Source organism: Babylonia areolata, chromosome 20, assembly GCF_041734735.1.
Source record: "Babylonia areolata isolate BAREFJ2019XMU chromosome 20, ASM4173473v1, whole genome shotgun sequence".
In the NCBI taxonomy this organism is placed as follows: Eukaryota; Metazoa; Mollusca; class Gastropoda; order Neogastropoda; family Buccinidae; genus Babylonia; species Babylonia areolata.
Window position 1 is genome coordinate 32,144,377 of NC_134895.1, and position 21,426 is coordinate 32,165,802.

The window sequence follows — 21,426 nt, forward strand, 5'->3', positions numbered from 1 at the left end:
ACTTATCCGACGTAAATCGGTTCAGGAATCATTTAGAAATCTATCACTGAACACCTTTAAACAAACACAATTGTCATCGGATTCTCCGTGATTAGTGACGATCTGCTTGCAAGCACACGTGACGCACTTTGCGGTCCGCTAAACTTGCATAAATTGGCACAGTGAATGATGAGTGGTCATTTCATACCTGGTCAGTCATCTGACCAGAGCCTGCTCTCTCTCTCTCTTGCTGTGTCGCGGGCAGTGTGTCGTGTGTGTCCCCACAACAGCTGACACCTCGCTACGTATCGCTGTAAGTACTAGTGTGTAGAATGTGTTGATTTGTAAATTGTATTATTTGACACAGTACTTGTGTTTATATGAGTATGTTCAGTTAATTCTTTGTTCAGTTATTGCTTTGACAAGTTAGTCACAGATCAGCTATGACTGATCTAAATAATTGCCATGTCGTCATCTGCATGGAGCAGTGTTCCATTTGATTCTTAACGTCACAGTCAGTGACTCTCGACACAGTTTGTTCCAGAATGTTCTAGTGAGTGCGTAAAGTTCATTCACCACTTAATGGTTAAGCCATGATGGTTCTTCATTTAATATCTGGTCTATCAGTTTGCCAGTATTATATCTAATCCACTGATTCATTTGAGTCACTTTGACACAGTATAAGTTTTACCTAGTCTATACTGTCAGTGTACTTTCACCAAGTCAGCATCGCTTCAATCACTTTAACTGCACTATTTAAATGTATTGGAAATGTCATTTGATGTCAGCTTTTGGTCTTCACACATTTGCATTATGTTGTTGCGTATCCCAAACCCGAGTGAATAGTCTTTCCATGTGATATGTATACATGTGCTTTATTATTCACTTGTGCCGACACATTGTACTTATGACATTTGTTTGTGTCATTTCAGGCACTGTCTTCTTCTCTTTTTATCTTCTCTTAGCATTGTCTTCTTCTCATTATTTCTTCTTCTTAGTCTTCTTCTTTTAGAATATTGTAAATAAAACAATAGAAAACCCCATTTGTGACTGGCCTCTATATGTTCCTGGCCTGTGCGTGGGATCTTGTCTATCCTTTCATTCAATAAATTAATTAGTTTAGTTCTTTTGTACCGTCTGTACCCTTGAATAACCACTCGGAGCACGGCTACAAAAGTGGCGTCGCCGACAGGATAAAGATCCATCACAACATAGGTCCAATTATTCCCTTTAAGGTTTCAGTTCTTTTATCCAAATTAAATCCATCCCTAAACCACAGCCCTTTACCACCAAGTGTACCTTGTTACAACTTGGCGCTGTGAGCATTGGGTGTGCTAATTCTCTAAATATCTCTTATTAAATTAAAGCTCATAGCCAAGCAACCTCTATTACATACTTGGCAATGCGAGCTAGGATCGTACAGGGACAAGAGGTAGTACTAACAGTCACATAGGGATAGTTTAACATAGGAGAAGAGAGAAGACAGTGCAGCAGGTACACCAAGTCCACGAGAAGAGTCGTCGCCCCATCAAGATGGCCTCAACTGACTTCCTGCCCAAACTCCCGACGCTATCCGGTGAGGAAGGCAGCAGTGAGGTCGACGACTTCATCAGTGAGGCCAGGCTGATTCTCCAGCTACAGCCCCTGGATGACGCGACAGCCTCTCTCTGGCTGATATCAGCCCTTGCAGGCCGATGTCGCCAGCAGATCGTCAGGCTGCCAGCGACAGAAGTGGACACCCCAGCCAAGATCCTTCACATCATTGAGGAGAACTGGGGAGAGCAGCGAGACGCCACCGACCTTGCCACTGCGTTCTTCAACAGGCAGCAGCAGCCCAAGGAGACGGTGATCGACTACGCATCCCATCTTCGGCACTTATGGACCAAGGTCAACAAGGCCGAAGATGGGGTGATGCAGGTGCCACCAGCCATCCTCCGCGACGCCTTCGCCAGAGGCCTTCAGCCAGCTGCACTCAGGCGCGATGTCAGGCGCTTCATCCGCAACCACCCTGACACCACCTTCGAGGCAGCGAAGAGGGAGGCCCTGCGATGGCTGCGGGAGGACAGCCACACCTACAACACCTGCCCCAGCGTAGACAACACCACTGTTGTCCGCCTACATTCTCAGCTGGCCGCACTCGCAGCTGAGAACGCCAGCCTGCGACATCAGCTGCAGGCCCCCAAGCCAGCACACCACCCACATCCTCCAGGACCAGCGCTACATCCTCGACGCTGTGCTGCTGACCGCACCCCAGACCCTCCACACTGTGTCTGGTGTGAGAGGCCCGGTCACACCGAGCACCAGTGTCGCCACAAGCGACGCTACCAGGCCAGGCGACAGAATGCTGACCACCAGCCTGAAGTTCCAGCCCACAACCAGTGTGTCGCTCCTACACACACTGAGCAACCTGGACCAACGCCATCTCCAGCTCCAAACCAGCGATGCAGGAGACGCCGACGCAGATGGAGGCGCCACAGCACCACACCTGACGCTGTGATTCCACAGATGTCCCCACCTGTAGTCAGCTCCACGCAGCAGAGGCACGACCAACAACTACCTGCTGTCACGCCGACTCACCCGGTCCCACTGCACCACCAGAGCGACAAAGTGTCTGACACAGACACTGATACCGATAGTGACAGTGGTATGTGGCTGACCAGGCCCATGCCAAGACCCAGGACACCAACCCAGCGAGCTGTACCAGAGCCGCCTCCACTACCACCAGATCCTGCACCAAGGCGATCCACACGACTGGCAACCAGGGCACCACTGACTGTGTGAAGAGACTGGTGAAGAACCATTTTACAGCCAGAGCTGAAACAATGCTTTATGTTTTCATGTCTATGAACATGCTATAATAATTCATTTTTTTATTTATGCTATTATACATGTATGCTACTCAACATGTGCGTCTGACAGTGATAAGATAGATTGATAGGCACACAAATGAATGCTTTCCATCTTCATAGTGTATTTACCAAATTGGGACCCCTTCTCTATATCAAACTCTTCAAAGTTAGGATGCATTTGACTAAGACCAAACTCTTAACTTAACCTGGCTAAAGCCACTTTGAATATAGAAGTAGGGTGTTGTTCCTAAGAAGGTTGCAGTCATTCACTTAGCTATCAGTTATCAGCTAAATTATCTCCCTTACCTGCCCAATAATTCTTGTTTGATGCTCAGCTAAGTCTGCTCACAAGAATTACTTTTAATTAACCATCGCGGACGATGGTTTTCAAAAGATGGGGGGAGGTGTGACCAAGCGCGCTATGCTTGCTCCAACACTATTCACGCACAAGCCAGAGCAGACGACGTTTTCACTTCTAACCCTTGCACAGACTATGTGACATAACTCTGCCTACATCATTTTGTCCTGGCCAGACCACCTGCTCACTGCTCGACCAGTGTCGCGTCGCGATACGTCATTGGCTGAGAAGAAACTTGTGTTTCTTCTCCACAGTATTTAATTAATAGCTCTTTTGTCAGATCAGTAAACTACTAGTATTATATACTGGCAGAATCGTCTTAATTCCATCTTTAAATCTATTCCATTTATGTTCGCCTACGTGAAACTGATTTAACGCAGTTTGTAATTTTCAGCGACGAGCTCGTTAAAACTGACCCTGTTCAGGTGACTCAAATTAAGATTATAAATTCATCTTAAATAATCAACACTTCATTTTACACTCATTATAAAGTAGGCGTTGAGCTCTTTCTTTTGCAACTTATCCGACGTAAATCGGTTCAGGAATCATTTAGAAATCTATCACTGAACACCTTTAAACAAACACAATTGTCATCGGATTCTCCGTGATTAGTGACGATCTGCTTGCAAGCACACGTGACGCACTTTGCGGTCCGCTAAACTTGCATAAATTGGCACAGTGAATGATGAGTGGTCATTTCATACCTGGTCAGTCATCTGACCAGAGCCTGCTCTCTCTCTCTCTTGCTGTGTCGCGGGCAGTGTGTCGTGTGTGTCCCCACAACAGCTGACACCTCGCTACGTATCGCTGTAAGTACTAGTGTGTAGAATGTGTTGATTTGTAAATTGTATTATTTGACACAGTACTTGTGTTTATATGAGTATGTTCAGTTAATTCTTTGTTCAGTTATTGCTTTGACAAGTTAGTCACAGATCAGCTATGACTGATCTAAATAATTGCCATGTCGTCATCTGCATGGAGCAGTGTTCCATTTGATTCTTAACGTCACAGTCAGTGACTCTCGACACAGTTTGTTCCAGAATGTTCTAGTGAGTGCGTAAAGTTCATTCACCACTTAATGGTTAAGCCATGATGGTTCTTCATTTAATATCTGGTCTATCAGTTTGCCAGTATTATATCTAATCCACTGATTCATTTGAGTCACTTTGACACAGTATAAGTTTTACCTAGTCTATACTGTCAGTGTACTTTCACCAAGTCAGCATCGCTTCAATCACTTTAACTGCACTATTTAAATGTATTGGAAATGTCATTTGATGTCAGCTTTTGGTCTTCACACATTTGCATTATGTTGTTGCGTATCCCAAACCCGAGTGAATAGTCTTTCCATGTGATATGTATACATGTGCTTTATTATTCACTTGTGCCGACACATTGTACTTATGACATTTGTTTGTGTCATTTCAGGCACTGTCTTCTTCTCTTTTTATCTTCTCTTAGCATTGTCTTCTTCTCATTATTTCTTCTTCTTAGTCTTCTTCTTTTAGAATATTGTAAATAAAACAGTAGAAAACCCCATTTGTGACTGGCCTCTATATGTTCCTGGCCTGTGCGTGGGATCTTGTCTATCCTTTCATTCAATAAATTAATTAGTTTAGTTCTTTTGTACCGTCTGTACCCTTGAATAACCACTCGGAGCACGGCTACATATATATATATATATATATATATATATATATATATATATCGGGTGTCCCCAAAACTGAAGCCTGAGTGTGGCGGCGCTTTTTGACAACTGAGTCAGTATTTTCTCGGCAGTGATAGAGAAACCGAATTCATTGAAATTTTCACACAGTAACCTTAAGGTATCATCAACAAGTCTGCAAAATATCTACTAAAAGTTCCGACGCAAATTATGCGAGTATTTCAAATTCAAAACAACATGTCAAAAAAAAACAATATTATCAGAGGAAAACTCACTTCGTAGTATTTCAGTTTACTAGATGCTCAATGTGGCGTCCATCTTCCTCCACGACTAAACAAAGCCGTTTCTTCCAAGTAGAAATGCTTTTACATATTTCTTCCACCGATATCTCCTCCCATTACATAATTATCCTGTCCTTTAACGCCTGCTCGGTCCGATTTGTTTCTCCGAGTCACTCCCCGGTAAACGTGACTTTCTCGACCTTCAGAGAGTCTCATATGGCATGATCTATTGGCTTACAGTCAGGACTTTGTGGAAGCCATTCATCCTTCTTGATGAATTCTGGTGTAGCCTCCTCCAGATGGACCTGAGTTACCCTACCTGTGCCGTGTGAAGGAGACCCATCTTGCAAAACACGTAATTGTTTCTACAGGATAAAGACGCCTACAATCCGGGAGAAGATTGTCATCCAATGACTGACTCAACTGATGTAGCTTTCACTATTAACCTTAAATTTGCTCTGTCGGTGTCACTGAATAAAATGAATGTTTGTTTTTCCTTTCCAGGATACTTCAGCTGAAACCATTATCTTTTTTTGAAAATCTAGAAGTCTCATGACAGAGGCGAGATGGCTGACTGATTTCTCGTTTCTGTTTCCCATAAACGCGATCGTCAGTGGCGATTTTTTGCTATCTCAACGTAAAGTCTTTCTCGTCTGTGAACTGAAAATGATCCTTTTCACATAAGTGGCCGAGTAGTGGTCATTCAAGTTACGGCAGTGAGTTTTTCTTTTCCCGCTAACATTTTGGTCCCTCCTTGATACCCGTATCCTCTTGAAGGGCTTCACTGAGCTTCAGTTCTTTCGCTATTCTTTGCACAGAAGACTTACTTGTAATTCGCTTGCAACTTCTCTAAGAGATTTGTGGGTCCCTGGGTTCTTCTCCTGGGACTGAATCAGTTCCTCAACACGGTCCTTGTTCTCCTCCGAACATGCAGTCTTAATTTATATTGGGTCTCCCACTGCCAGTTTTACATGCTAATGACCCTGTAGTGCGTATTTTAGCGATGTCTGTTTACAGTGACATGACTCCATCCCTTGCCTGGAAATTCATTTACGGTCCTTCTTCCACCCCAACCTTTCTCCTTGAAACAGTTTTCAATGGTAACCTTATCACTTTCTCTCAAAGGCATGGTTGATCCTTCCAAACTGAAACTTTGGACAGAACTGATTTTGGATACAGACGACAATTAAAAAAACAAAAACAAACAAACATTAAAAAAAAAAAAAAAAAAAAAAAAAAAAAAAACAGTAGACTCGACACCCAGACAGGCTATTTTTTAGACTGACACTGATTGACAGATGTCAACACCTGGCAGCTGGCATGAACATAATGAAGGTCACATTGCACAGCTCTGATATTAGTTTGTTTTTGTTTTTTTTTTTTTTTTTGTTTGTTTTTTTGACAAGCTGTTTTGAACCGAATTTGACAATACTCGCATAATTTGCGGCGTCCGAAATTTCAGATATTTTGCAGACTTGTTGATGACACCTTAAGTTACTATGTGAAAATTTTCAATGAATTCGGTTTCTCTATCACTGAGAAAATACTTGTCAAAAAGCGGTTCACTTTTTGGGGGGACACCCGATATATATATATATATATATATATATATATATATATATATATATATATATATATATATATATATGGCACAATGACGGGAAATATCAACAGCCTTACGGTTGATATTACTGCAGTTTTGTGAACAATGACGAGAAATATCAACAGCCTTTTACCTAGCCGGTTGATATTACTTTTGTGAACATCTATCAGTAGCCAGGTAACCCACACTCTGTGCCGGTGTCGGGGAACTGAAAAAGTCATAGCGGAGAGCCGCTGTGTGTGTTTGCCGCCGGCTCGGACTTTCCCCCTAGATCCTCTTGTCCTGGGATTCAATGAACACACACACACACACACACACACCGGCACACACACACACACACACACACACACACACACACACGGCACCGCACACACACACACACTCTCCGGGAGAGAGAGAGAGAGAGATTACACGTCCGTCTTTTTATTTCACTTCAGTGATTTCATTTTGTCTCCGAAAACGGAGTACGACTGCCAACATGGCGGGGTAAAAACGGTCATACACGTAAAAGCCTACTCGGCTCGATCGAGTGAACGTGGGAGTTGCAGCCCACGAACGAAGATTTCATTTTTCATGTTCATCTCTTTATTTCCTGTAGCATTTTGGTAAACTATCAAGGCTCCCATTCCCCCCCCCCCCCCCCCCCCCCCCCCCCCCCCCCCTTTTGTTTTTCCTTTCCTTTTCTTTTTTTCTTTTCTTTTCTTTTTTTTTTTTAATCGCCCATTCAGGATAGATAACTCTAGCTGAACGACAACACCGAAGCAGACGACATCTGTCTCCCCGACTGACGTGGGGTCAAGAATATTGTGGTTTGGATCTAATCATTAGATTTTAGTGACAAGTGAAATACTGATCTGCACTTTTGATATTTGAATCACACAGTATTCGGCCTATCTAAAATGGAGCAATTCGGAAGTAAATCGTCTTGGTTCTCCGAAAAGTAAGCATCAATATCAATACAGTCAAAAAAGTAGTGTTACACTTGATGGCAACTAATGATCTCGCTGCTGGCTCTCTCTCTCTCTCCTCCTCTTTCTCTCTCTCTTTCTCTCTCTGTACATATGTATATGAAAAATACCAGTGTGTGTGTGTGTGTGAAAATACTTACACAGTAAAAAAAAAAAAAGAAAGAAAAAGAAAAAAAGGATGCCATTAAGATCAAAACGCACTGAACCTATTAGCACACTGACAAAGTATGTATTGTGCTTTTGCACAAATCGTCTGGCGGAAATTTATTTTCTTTGCCTCACCGGCGGCGCGCACGTGCATGTATCAGTGCTTGTAAGTCACACCGTGTTGTGCGCGAGCGGTGCGCACGTGCATGTATCAGTGCTTGTCAAGTCACACCGTGTTGTGCGCGAGCGCGCGCGCGCGTGTGTGTGTGTGATAGTGTATGCGTGCGTCCTTAGATTATATTTCTATATGTCAAGATAAGGTAACCCAAGACCTAGGATGTACTGATGGACCTGATGCTCTGATGTTCGGCTGAACAAGCGAGATCATGACTTTGTCTCGTTTTCCTAGCGAAGAGATTCTGCGGCGGATTGAGACAGTGTGTATGAATGTCACTGAAAGCATCGCCAAGGGGGAGGTTCCAGAGCTGAGTTACAGCAGCAGAAGCAGCTGGGAAGTGGTTAGGTCAGTGATAAACGATACTCGCTCTGTCAATAATTGTGAGACACCCTAGCTTTGTCATGATATAATGTATGAAGACCAGAATGGGGTACCATCGTCACGTTGTGTTTGTGTGCCTGTGTTAACTCAATTTACCTCAATAAACATATTTGGTCACACCCAGTTTAATTTTTATCGTGGTGGGTTTTTTGTTTGTTTTGTTTTGTTTTTGTTTTTTGTTGTTTTTGGGGGGTTGCTTTTTGTTGTTGTTGTTGTTGCTTTTTTTGGTGTGTTTTTTTTTGGGGGGGGGGGGAGGGGGGAGGGTTAACCTCTGCAACCTTACATCTCGAGAATAATTTGTACTGTGATACCAAAAAGAGGAACAGCATTAGTTCAATAAGGGGAAGGCGTTCTTTCATTGAGCCAGTTTTCAAAACTGAGATGCTGAGTACTGATTTTATTCTGTAAAATAAAATGTTAAAAAGTCGATTGATAACACCAAATACTATTCACTCCTGCGCACAGCCAGCATTGGATTAGATTCGATCCAGCGATTGCATTCTTACAACTGACAGACTCAGTTGCTTTACTGCAAGGAAATACAGGTCTCCAAAGTTATCATGTATGTTATAAGTGCCGTCCGGTTCCCCTTGTTAAATCAGTTGGCATATAACGCACACTTTCCAGCAGATAGAAACGTGACACAGAAAGGAAAGTGCGCAGTTTTCAAAACGCAACACAATGATACCGAACTGCACCACAATCAAATGCATGGACATGCGACAGTTAAGAAAACTATGGGTGTGTGGTCCAGTTTGGTAGTGACAATGATTTATGAAATGATTCCAAGAAAATCAGACAGCTATCGAAGGTATTTTGGTATCAGAGTTCCTGTAGGATTGTGATATTTAGGCCAATTCGTATACATCAGTGATTTCGACTATTCATTTCTACCAACTGCTTAATGATAATATCATCATCATCATCATCATCATTATCATCGTTTGGTTTAATTTCTCTTTTATGGTAATATCATTTTGTATTTCGCAATAGCCCATTTTACCAGCTAGTTGCTTTCTGTGCAAAAAAAAAAAAAAGAAACAAAAAAACCGTCGCGCGCGCGCGTACACTACACACACACACACACACACACACACACACACACACACACACACACACACACGCACGCACGCACGCACACGCACACACACACGGCTCATGCACGCACGCACGAAAGCAAACACGCACGCGGCATACACACATTGACACTGTTCCTCTCTCTCTCGTTTTCTTTTTCTGTACGGTAAATATCTTCTCTCTCTCTCTCTCTCTCTCTCTCTCTCTCTCTGTCTCTCTCTCTCTCTCTCTTCAATTCTTTACATAATTATATACATATATGTATATATAATTAATTCCAGCTTCAACGAACAGGTGGGCATCGTATTGCCGGAGGAAAGGAAGCTGGTTCGTGTGCGACTGGACAATAAACAGTCAGTGAAGTCCTTTGGTAAGATTACACGTGTGTGTGTGTGTGTGTGCGCGCGCGCGCGCACATCTGTACGCGCATGTGCGTGTGTGTGTGTGTTTGAGAGAGAGAGAGAGAGAGAATTCAAGTTACCAGTGCACATACATCTTTTTAATGATGATTATAGCGTTTGTCCATAATAATGTAGACCTAATGAAGCCATGGCAATTATTTTTATTTTATTTATGATCATGTTGCAGCGTTCATGATGAAGGTGCTAAATATTGTGTACAAACTCATCCAGGAGGACAGATACTGTACAAAAAGGTACTTTACACTGCTAATTATCATTACATACATAAAATTGATTATTGTCATTCCTTTGGCCAGTATAATTATGTGCTGTGTCGTCAGTTGGATTTGTCTTGTTTCCTGCTGTGTCTGTGCGCATATGAATGCACGAACGCGGTGTGTGTGTGTGTGTGTGCGTGTGTGTTTGTGTGTGCGTGTGTGTGTGTGACGGTGTGTGTGTGTGTGTGTTCAAGTATCAGAGTGCGACACGGTGGGTGTACGTCCGTCCATACATATATGTCAAAATGTGTGTGTGCGTCTGTGAGAGAGAAGCGGGAGGGGAACGGGGGAATCACATCAGTGTCCAAACGTGTATATCAATGAATCAGTAAGAGAGACTGAGAGAGAGAGGTGTAAACCTTCACGGTTGTCTTTGGATGAGTCTCTGTCTCCCAGTCTGTCTCTGTCTCTCACGTGACTCTCTGGCACCCTCAAACACCCACACGACATCGACACTGCGGTTAACGATGCGTGTGCAGGGACATTTACTATCAGAGTCCTGATATGTTCGGCTCTCAGAGCGTCATTGACAACGTTGTTGACAACGTGGCGTGCATGCTGGAAGTGTCAAGATGGAAACTGCACATCGTACGTACGTGTGTGCGTGTGTGTGTGTGTGTGTGTGTGTGTGTGTGTGTGTGGTGTCGTGTGCGTTCGTGTGTGTGTATGCGTTCATGTGTCAGTGTGTGTAGTGCGTGCGTGTGTCAGTATGTGTCTGTGTGCGTGCCGTGCGTGAGAGAGAGAGAGTCAATAGCCGCCATGGCTTTCTATAAAGTGGGTGGTGTAAAAAGATTAACTCTTTGACTACTGCATGAACCTTGCAGGGTGAAAATAGATCAGTGTGACATGAGCCTGAAGAGCAGTTACAACTTTTTGTATAGTTTTAAAGTGATGTCATTTATCTTGCTGATCAGAGTAATGCAATCCCAAGAGGAAAAGTTCACTGAATAAAGAACGGTTAGTAATACGCCGATCTGTAAGCTCAGTCTTATTTCAGCGAGGTGAAGCGGACAAGCATACTCGTCAGCAGCAGTTAGGTTCAAGGCCCCGTAGCCATTACAGCCACCGGAGCAGTGAATTCATATCTACTGTGTGCAAGGCTCAGCCGCATAGGAAGGGGCGGAGGGTGGGGGGCGGGGTGTGGGGGGGTGTGGTTCATTTCTCTCCTTTCAGTCACCGTCTTAACAATCCCCAACCGAATCCAGGGAACCCATGCACACATGGGTGGAGTGAGAAAAATCGGAGTACAGTGCCTTCGCCAAGGACACAACATCATGCCGAAGCGTGGCCTAGAATCCCGATCACTGCCAATGATCACTGGATCAAAAGCCCAACGCCTAACCGATTCTTCCACGGTGCCTCTTAGCAGCAGTCAAGGAGTTAAACACACACACACACACACACATGAACGCTGACAATTAATGATCAACCACAGCTTAAACTACGATTTTCACTAGTGTTGTGTGTTATGTAAACATAAACGGCAATTAGGCCTTGATGTTATATAATAGGCAGACAGGCAGACAAACTGATACACATGGTTTCCAGCTGGCCACATGCAAAGGTCTGGTGGCGGGTGATCTGCAGTTCTATGACGGTCAGGGTCGACATGTGGACTGCAATCGAACAAAAATGGTCTGTATTTAATCAGTGGGACCACTAAACACATAGCAGCCTTTCAGTGAGGAAATGCTGGTGGATTGTTTTCGTAACACCAGGACTTATAGAGACGATCAAGATGACAGTTTCCTCTTTTGAATTAGTGATCGACTTAAATAAACATTTTGGTCAGAAAGTGTGTTGTTTTTTTGTCTGTGATACAAAATGACGAGGTTTGCCGAATCATTTGTTTTGATCGTTACGTTACTTTGTAATATACGTTTTGCTAAGATTCCTATACCCACACGAGCGCGCGCACACACAAACACACACACACAAATGTTGCCTGTCAAAAGGAGAACAATACAGTGATATCCACCCGCGTGCATGCTATATCTGTTAATTAATCGTAAAAACATTTACAGCGAAAGGTGTAGTGCACCCATCATGTTCAAACTGACAGCTGATATTTAATTATTGTAAAAAAAAAAAAAAAAAAAATCCCAAACTCAAATGTTGGTGTGTGTTTTGTTGTTGTTGTTTCATTAACTTATACAAATGATAATATGAGTTGGTTTAAACATGATTAACTTTTATTAACAGTTGTGTGTATGAAGTTCGATATACAGACTTGCATGGAACAGCAACAAGTCAAAACATTGTGTGCTCAACGTGATGAATACAGACACTGCATTCACGTCAAATATAGTGGAATTTCACCCGGTGCAAAAATTAAAATAGTTTTGTAGCACTATTTTTTTTCTTTTTGTTTTGTTAACTTGATCAACTGAATGACATGGAAATCTTGATGGTTTTGAAGTAAAAAATTGACAAATCGTTATAAACTATAATGGTGATGTTGATGGCTGGATTTTTACTGCTGTTGTGTTGGTGGCGGATATAAAACATTGCAACTGAGAAGCATTGACATCTTGTAAAATAAAAGACATTTTTGTTGCTTTCAGGGTGTTCAGATTCCTGCTCACGATAAAGATATGCTGTGTATCCTTGCGGTGGTCAGCACTAGAGTGTCTGTGTTTTTCTCCTTCCACAGAGATAACCATGTGTGCGGGTTTGTGTTTATTACAAGACAGCCTCCAGATCGGCAGCACCATTGTAATGTTCAGTTCAGTTTTACCTGCCATGTTTCTGTGTCCATAAAATCTCTGAATTGATAAGACTGATCTTTCCTGGACCTATTGTTTGGCAGTTAAGTTGCCTATGCGACAGTGAACATATTTAAAACTAGGATATATTATCAGTGAAGAAAAAAACATTCTACCAAAAGCTTTCTTCGCTTTGAAACATTGATTCTGAGACTCTTGTATTCTATGTGTTATTTCTTATGAGAGATGCAGATCTGCACACAGATGCTCAACTTGTGCTGGTGGTGGAGAAAGATGCTACATTTCAAAATTTGTTGACTGAAGACTTCTGTGAACATTTTGGGAAAGTCATCATCATCACGGTACAGCTTTTGATTATCTGAAGACAATAGTGAATGAGCAAACGACAGAGAGAGAGAGAGAGAGAGAGAGTCACCTAGTTGGTATTGTTCTTTCCACATACTAAAAAGTTCAAGAGTATAGTCTGTATTTCATGGACAGATTACACTCAGCACACAATAAAATCATTATCATTTGCTGGATTGAAGTGTATTATCACATATCCATGTGATAAAAAACAACAATTTGTTTACATTCCTGCCAATGGTTATTAACTGCACTGCAGGTAATTTGTGTCGAGACAATGGTGTCTGCGCCTATGAAGTAAAAGAATCGGTGGGTACACGACCGAATCCCACACACACCAATATTTCTCCCCCTAAAAAAGACCTTCAATGGTGGTCCGTATGCTAGTCATTCGGACGAGACGATGAATAGAGATCGTGTGTGTAGCACTGATGGACCTAGTGTATGTGTAGGAACCCACGGCAACTGAAGGGTGGGTCCCTGGCAAAAAAATCTTGCATGTGTGTGTGTGTGTGTGTATTTGTATTTTTTATCACAACAGATTTCTGCGTGTGAAATTTGGGTTGCTCTCCCCAGGGAGAGCGCATCACTACACTACACCACCACCCATTTAAAATTTTTTTTTCCTGTGTGCAGTTTTTTAAACTTGTTTTTCCTATCGAAGTGGATTTTTTCTACAGAATTTTGCCAGGAACAACTCTTTTGTTGCCATGGGTTCTTTTACGTCTGTGTGTATGTGTGTGTGTGTTTGATTGAAGCCTGTTGATTAAATGAAACAGGGAAAAAATGATGAGCACCTAAAGGCTTCTGTCATTGAGTTAACTCCACTCAGGAAGGCAGACTGTTGAGCAAATGATCAACTGTGTTTGTAAAGCGCTTTTAGCTTGGTCTCTGACTGAAGACAGGTGGTATTAAGTATTAATAATATAACATCCATAATCAGTTTGCTGATTTCTGTGTCAGGGCAAAGGATTTCCTGATGTGGGTACACGACTGCTGTTACGAAAGATCTGGGACAAGTTCAAACTGCCTGTGTTTGCTGTTGTGGATGCTGACCCTCATGGTGTGCTTACCACTGCCTTTTCAAACATCACACATTTTTTCCTCTCATAGCACAGCTCTCTATCTGGTCTGTCCACACGTACAGAGTAAAAACTAAAGTGAACAAGAAATTGTCTGCATGGTAGGCTTTGTTGGCAGGTCACTGAGCTTGGAGTTCACAGACATACAACATAAATACTGGCATTTTCACTGCCCATCTTAGTATTGTGTTGTACTAAGTGGTGTTGGTGTAGTGTTGGATAGGCCCCCTCTAACCCTTGCACCCAACCCTCAGATAGTCATCCCCACTGATCTATTTTTGGATCAGTGTGGTCATCCCCCTAAGTCATATGGCATCATCTGTGGTGGATGTTGACATTAAACCCGGATGTATAGCAAACATATAAGAACACAATCAAGTTGCCCACACTCAATTGAGAAATTTCATCAACTTTGAACTTTGCTATTCATTGGCCCCGATACTTTTTATCACTTCCTTTCTGACATCAGTTTCAGAATTCTTGGAGCTGACAGCAAGATCATCCTGCACGTCCATCCTGACATTAACTGTAATTCCTTTTAATCTACCTACCAAAAACGGTCACACACATAAAAGCCCACACATGTACATGTGAGTGAACATGGGAGTTGCAGCCCACGAACAAAGAAGAAATTTACTTAACAGACCCAAACCATTTTTGCCTAAAACCAAACAAATTGCAGATATTGATAATGAGCTAAAAAATTGGCTTGGGTGGTTTAGAAATTTGGATGTTAAATGCATTTAGGACCAACAGACCGACCGAATGACAGAAAGACAGGCATGCTAAAACCAATATAAGGTGAGTGTAAAAATTAACAGTGAGCCTTCATAAGCAGCTTTTATAATTGTGATATGCTTGCAGGGATTGAGATCATGTTGGTGTACAAGTACGGGTCCAAGGTAAAGTATAAAACATTTTTTAGTAAATTATATAGACTACGTTAAAAAAAACAGTTCATAAATATGCTCATGTGTGTGGGAGGGAAGGGGGTAGAGGTGATGCTTTCTGACTGATGGAGAAAGGGAGGGAGAGGAAGGGAGAGCCAAGATTAAAAATTTGAGAAATGTTTTCAGCACATATACAGTCTAGTCCCACGTTTTCAAGCAGTTTAAAAAAAATTTAGTTGAAAAATTAGTTATGATTCGCCTCAGTGAACATGTAATGAGTATATGTATGGAACTGAGACTCACTCACATTACTACTGATTTTTTTGTTGTGAAATGGAAGATGGAGCTCCATGAATCCAGTATATGATCAGCGTTGTAGGCTTGTACACAATCAACGCCGACACTTTTTTGTTATTGCAGATGTCTGTGACAGGTTGTTATTATTTTCTTTGCAGAATCAGGCATTTGAGAATCAGCATCTTACTGTGCCCGGACTGAAATGGCTTGGCATTCTTCCCACTGATATTGTTAAGTAAGGCCAAAGATAATTAATTCTCTGCAGATTGATTGCAGAAAGTGTGTAACATTATGGTATCCCACCAAAATATTAGAGAAAAATAAACACACATAGTGCTGGCCAGTGTCCAGACTGTTAATGACCGTACCACATATTTATTGACAAACTTTCTGAAAGCAAACACACAAAGAAAGACACAAAACACATAAAATACAAAGAGAATCTTTATGTGCCAATCAAAAGTTCAAACATGTTTTAAGTCTAAGCATGTTTTTGATGTCTAACACTACTTTGACTTGATGAACATATTTGATTTACATGCACAGCTGTCTTCAAACACTGATGGAGTTTCAAAAGATAAAAACTAGATAGCAGTCTTTTCAGTCTGTGCACCAAGTGTGTAATGTAGCCAGTAATGTCTTCTGAACCTGTACACATACAAAATAGATGAATAAGACTGAAAAAAGAGCAATTGTAAGGAAGCTGACACTTGGAAGAGCATGTACTGTAACAAAAAAGAAGAAACAAATTTGGGCTAATTTTTTATAGGTTCTGGTACAGATGATGTGATCTATTATACAGATGGCATGATCTATTCAACATGTTATCTGACCCACTATCAGGTTGTCACTACAGAAGAATTCCCTTCAGAGTCTGAGTGATGGAGATCTACAGAAACTGACTGACATACTGCAGAGACCGTACACAACACCTCACAGTTCCTTTGCATTGCAGGTAATTTGACTGACACTTGTGATGAGTATAAATAAGTAGTAAAAAAACGAAACAAAAAAAACCCAACACAACAATTTCAATAATACTAAACACTTATACGGCAATTGTGTACACAAGTCAAATATTTGATATGAAGACAAGCCTGGAGTTCCTTTTTTAAGAAATGTCTGGGTTTGTTCGAATGTACCTTTTATCTGCCTGTGTGATAGCTGAATCAGTAGCATAATCAGCTTGAAGTTGTGTACCTTGTGTATAAAGGGAGTTACCACTCTTTATCATTTGTAGATCACTGAATTCTTAGTTATAAAAAAAACAACTCGAATCAATTTGCCAGACAACTGCAAAACAAAAAGATGATTGTGTTAAGAAAAAGATACGCTAAAGACCAGAAACTGTATGCAGTTAAGTAATGGACGGAAGAAAAGCATTTTCCAAAACTGGAATGATGCATCAAGATCTGTGACTGGTTTCTCCAGGACAACCCACAAGGCCTACAACACATTAGAAAAAGCAATAACAGCAATGAGACAAACTGGCCATGAGAACCCACCAATTTTCAATGTCAGTGAGCATGATATAGACAACACAAAAATGACAATTAATTAAACAAGGAAGTTGACACAACAAACAATAAATAAGAGGAAAGACAACCAGAAGAACAAAAACAAAAAACAAAAAAAAGTGTCTGTGGAAATGCAAAACAGGAAGAATAAAGTTCAAAATGCTTGGACTGCTTGAAAACAATATACTATTCATGTACCAGACCACCAGTATGTCAAATATGCACATGGAATTCACCTCCAAAACATGCAGCGAAATATTTTGAGATGAAACAATAGCTGGCAACATGTGACAAGAACTGAATCACGTCAAACACAGAACAATGACAGTGCAAAAGATGGCATAAGAAATGTTGACCAAACTATTCTGGAACAGATACTGAAAACTTAAAATTTCAAAACCTACGATCATCTATTCAGAATTTAGTAACATCAATGGCAGACCTGCAACACCTCCAGCAATAATCAAGTACTTGGTGCTCAATTATGGACGATCTTCAGACATCTGATTTAACAGCAAAAATGAAAGTGGATGTTGTGGTGACAAAGGCAGACCTAGACCTACAAAATTATTTCCACTCAAGACATCAGAAAATAATGAAACTGTATCAACATAACAGAGGTTGTTGCTCACACCACAACCTCCTGATACATCTCCTAAAAACAAAACATACTGGAGTATGCTACCTGCCTGTCATGACAAAACTTAACTCACTGCAACAACACAGGCAGAGAGACGCTCAGACTTCATCAAAAAGTCAGCCCCCATGAATGCCACAGAGCCTTCAACTCCGCCAGCAACTACCAGCAAGGATGGAAACACATCATTTGCCTCCAGTGACAAGACCAATTGTCGAGATCCAGTGATTCTGATTTGTTTGAAAAAAAAAAGGGATAAAAAAATGGAATACAACAAACTTCAAAATAAAAACCAACACAACTCCAAATATTCTAAACAGAAAAAAAATCACATTAAACAAAAACTGTTACATTATTGATACATTTCGGTTGAGAGTCAAGAGTAGTAAGGGGAAATCACTCGTACTCTTTCTCTCCCCACCTGTCTACGTAATGGCGCACACTACATGCAGAATTAAAACTAAGTTTGTTTGAACCAAAGTCTCCTTGTTCTTGCTGTGCATGCAAGTAACATAACAAATGCTGAAAGTGATGATGTGAACTGTAACATGAGTAAAATTAGTTCTCTGAAAGGGATACAACAAACACTGATAAAGAAGATGATTTTTCTCACAAAGAAAAAGAACAAGATCAATACAAGCTCCACAAATCATCATTAATCATGATTCCATCCTCTGAGATGTTGATGTGACCAGACTTGGGCAATCCCATGGCTTGGAAATGCAAAAGAAAAAAGAGTATAACACTAGCTACCACACACTAGACATCACCAGTGAACAAAGTCACTAGAAGCTGTACTTCTGCACAATGGCATCAATGAAGAAAAGTGCAGAAACAGTGACAGCTGAAATCAAAACCAATTCCAAACTGAGTGAAAACTACACAGACTCTAAGATCATCATCAGCAACACACACACAGTGTAATTTGTAATTTAAAGTCATGACTTGCACTTGACTTGGATTAAAGTGAGGGAGAGTTGCGGAGGTCGTCAGCCTCACTCTCTCGTGCCGACTTATCTGGAACCAGTGGCAAGACATAGTTGAGATGGCTGGAGACAGGTCAGGATGCAGTAGATGGCCAGCAGTGTTCTGCATGTGTCTCACTGCGCCCTTTCAGTGCTCCGTGGCGCATTGCTGAGAACCACCATTCTGCCCGTTGAACCAATGATGGTTTCTTCCACGCAGTCCGCCCCATCCAGACAAACCCTTAGCAACACACACACACACACAGAGAGAGTTCCATACATGTAGTTCCACAAACAGAGTCTCATACACATTATGTAAAACATAACATGGGTGAAGTGCAGATCGGAACTGTTGTTGATAAAGATATCAGTACTACTCTTGAAACAGATTTTTTAAGATTTGAAAAAGCCTGTGACCATGTCTTTCTATAAAGTAACAACAGGTGTACTGGAACCACCAATGTCAATGGATCATATCATAAGATAAGCAGTGATGTGTTCAACATATTTAATCATGGCAAAATTTTTTTGTATGTTGTACTACATTTCATCACAACAGGTTTCTGTGTGTGAAACTCAGGCTACTCTCTCAAGAGAGCAAGCGTCACCACAAAGCAGTGCAATCTTTGTTCTTCTTCAAGTCTGTTTTACTTTCACAGTGAATTTATAGACAGAATTTTGCCAGGAAGAACACTTTTGTTGCTTTGGGTTCTTTTATGTGTGTTAAATGCACGCTGCACACAATGACAAGTACCTACTTCCACTCAAGGTCAAGTAGAGTGTGATGGGGGCTGGGGAGGGGAGTAAAAAATCCCAATCCATGTGGGACTTAAACCTATGGACACCCGTTTCCCAGTATGATCCACAACCACCAGGCCACCAATATATGCATGTACGTATATGCCAGTATTTTTCTTTTAAACAAATAAACTGAACAATCTGACAACTCTTATGACATTCATGTGGTAAAGTGTTTCCACTTTACTGTTTTACAAAAGAGATGGAAACAAGAGAAAATATGAATAAAAATTCTATAGAAGGACCTAGAAAGTGCTATATTCATAAGTTCTTTTCTTTGGATTCAATGAGTAATTCCAGTCTTAAAAGTTCTATTTTCATAAATTCTAATGTTTGGATAAAATTTGTAATTCCAGTCTTTTGCTAATACATTTTTCCCATGTCACTGAAGGTGGAGATGATGATACAGAGTGGCCTGAAGGCTGAACTTCAGTGTCTGGATTCCCTGGATTCCTCTTACCTGGCACGTGTCTACCTTCCCAGCAAGATCCATGGGGGTGACTGGATATAACTGTAACACCCACACACCCACCGCTGAAAGCAATGGTATTGACAAGCTAAACATTTTGTTGCCTTCCATTATTCTCTGGAGAAGATATTTCTTCTTTCGACATTGCTGAACTTTCTGTTTTGATCATATTCTTGGTTGTTCATCCTGGTTTTCTCCTGTCCTCTTCATGGACTGCAAGAGAACGCTTGTGGTTCTTGCAAGACCAGCACTGGTACTTGTGTAACAATGTAGAGTTTTTGCCAACTTGTGTAACAATGTAGAGTTTTTGCCATGTACTTTTTTTGGTCATATCCTGAGAGCTCTCATCGTTCTTGCCAGAAACATAGGAACTTGTGTTACAATGGAAAGTTTTGCACTTTTGTGTAACATACTCTCATGGTTCTTGCAAGAAAAAGCACTGGCACCTGTTGTTATAATAGAGCTTTTTGTGCTCAAGTGTTGGGGCTGCTCAATGTTTGCTTCTTGCCTGTTGTTAAAGTGTGCACTTGTGCAGCAGTCATGTTTGATTACATACATATTTCAAATATGTATCAATGTCTGCGTCCATGGACATTCATACAAAACTGGAGAGAGAAAGAGAGAGCAATATGTAAGATTGTAAAGATAATCTTGCAGCAAGGACCTAAAATACTTCTTTTACTGTTTTGTGGACACACATATTATATATATATATATATATACACACACACACACACACATATATGCAGGGTTCAAGCAGACAGACCTACTCAAGCCTGAAAATAAATTTTCTGCCCAGACTGAAGCCGGAAATAAGTCTGAAATTTCTTTTCTGCCCAGACCGAAGCCAGAAAAATTTTCTCTGCTCGGACTGAAGCCTGAAAATACTACGCGGGCTCAACAAAACAGAGCAACAAGCCTGAACAGGATTACTGTACTATTTTCTTCAGACTGTTATTTGGGGGAGAATAATGGTGAAATCTTGAAAAATCAAGAAGCAGACAAAAAAAGGAGGGATTTTTACTGAAAACACTAAAATATAATTTTAAAGAACAAAATCTGTCACCCACGCTGAAAGTTTTCACATGATGGACCTTCAGTTTGATGACAAGCAAAAGATGTGATAATGGAGAGAAAATAAAAGCATATGCATCAGCAGTTATTTCAAAGCAAAACAAGAGAGGCAAGGCCTTCAAGACTCACTTGTGATACACTTAAAAAAAAAAAAAAAAATCTAATCGTTAAAATGTGTTCTGTATTTGTTATTATAAAGCACACAAAAAAAAGTCCTAACCAGATTCGAACCCCACGTGTTCGGCTGAGAAGAAACTGCCTTATCCATTACACTATTGTGGCTCCTTAACTGACGTTCTAAAATGTAACATTTGAACATACTTTTTTAAAGGGCAATAAATCAATTGCGGTATTCGCAGTGAGAACGCTGTTTAAATCATATTATTCTGGTGTATCTTGGGCATTCAAAAAATCTTTAAGGGCAATAAAAAAATTCTTTTTAATGGCTATCGCCGCAATC

The 21,426-nt window shown here is 41.1% G+C and overlaps 1 protein-coding gene across 1 annotated transcript; it reads left to right on the plus strand.

Annotated features, from left to right (window-relative positions):
• Positions 1-8,237: 8,237 nt before the first annotated feature.
• Positions 8,238-20,508, plus strand: LOC143294585 (meiotic recombination protein SPO11-like). Its single transcript, XM_076605960.1, has 12 exons — positions 8,238-8,374; positions 9,769-9,871; positions 10,090-10,142; positions 10,646-10,754; positions 11,715-11,801; positions 12,731-12,767; positions 13,124-13,233; positions 14,201-14,300; positions 15,184-15,221; positions 15,665-15,741; positions 16,350-16,461; positions 19,815-20,508. The coding sequence occupies exons 1-12, from the start codon at positions 8,238-8,240 to the stop codon at positions 19,932-19,934; spliced, it is 1,083 nt and encodes a 360-aa protein (XP_076462075.1). The 3' UTR covers positions 19,935-20,508.
• Positions 20,509-21,426: the final 918 nt, after the last annotated feature.

Bases quoted from the DNA above. Each gene is read 5' to 3' on its own strand.
- LOC143294585 (XM_076605960.1), top strand. From the start codon at position 8,238: ATGACTTTGTCTCGTTTTCCTAGCGAAGAGATTCTGCGGCGGATTGAG. The intron at 8,375-9,768 runs GTCAGTGATAAA...AATTAATTCCAG, and splicing joins AGCAGCTGGGAAGTGGTTAG to CTTCAACGAACAGGTGGGCA. The intron at 14,301-15,183 runs GTGTGCTTACCA...ATATGCTTGCAG, and splicing joins TGTGGATGCTGACCCTCATG to GGATTGAGATCATGTTGGTG.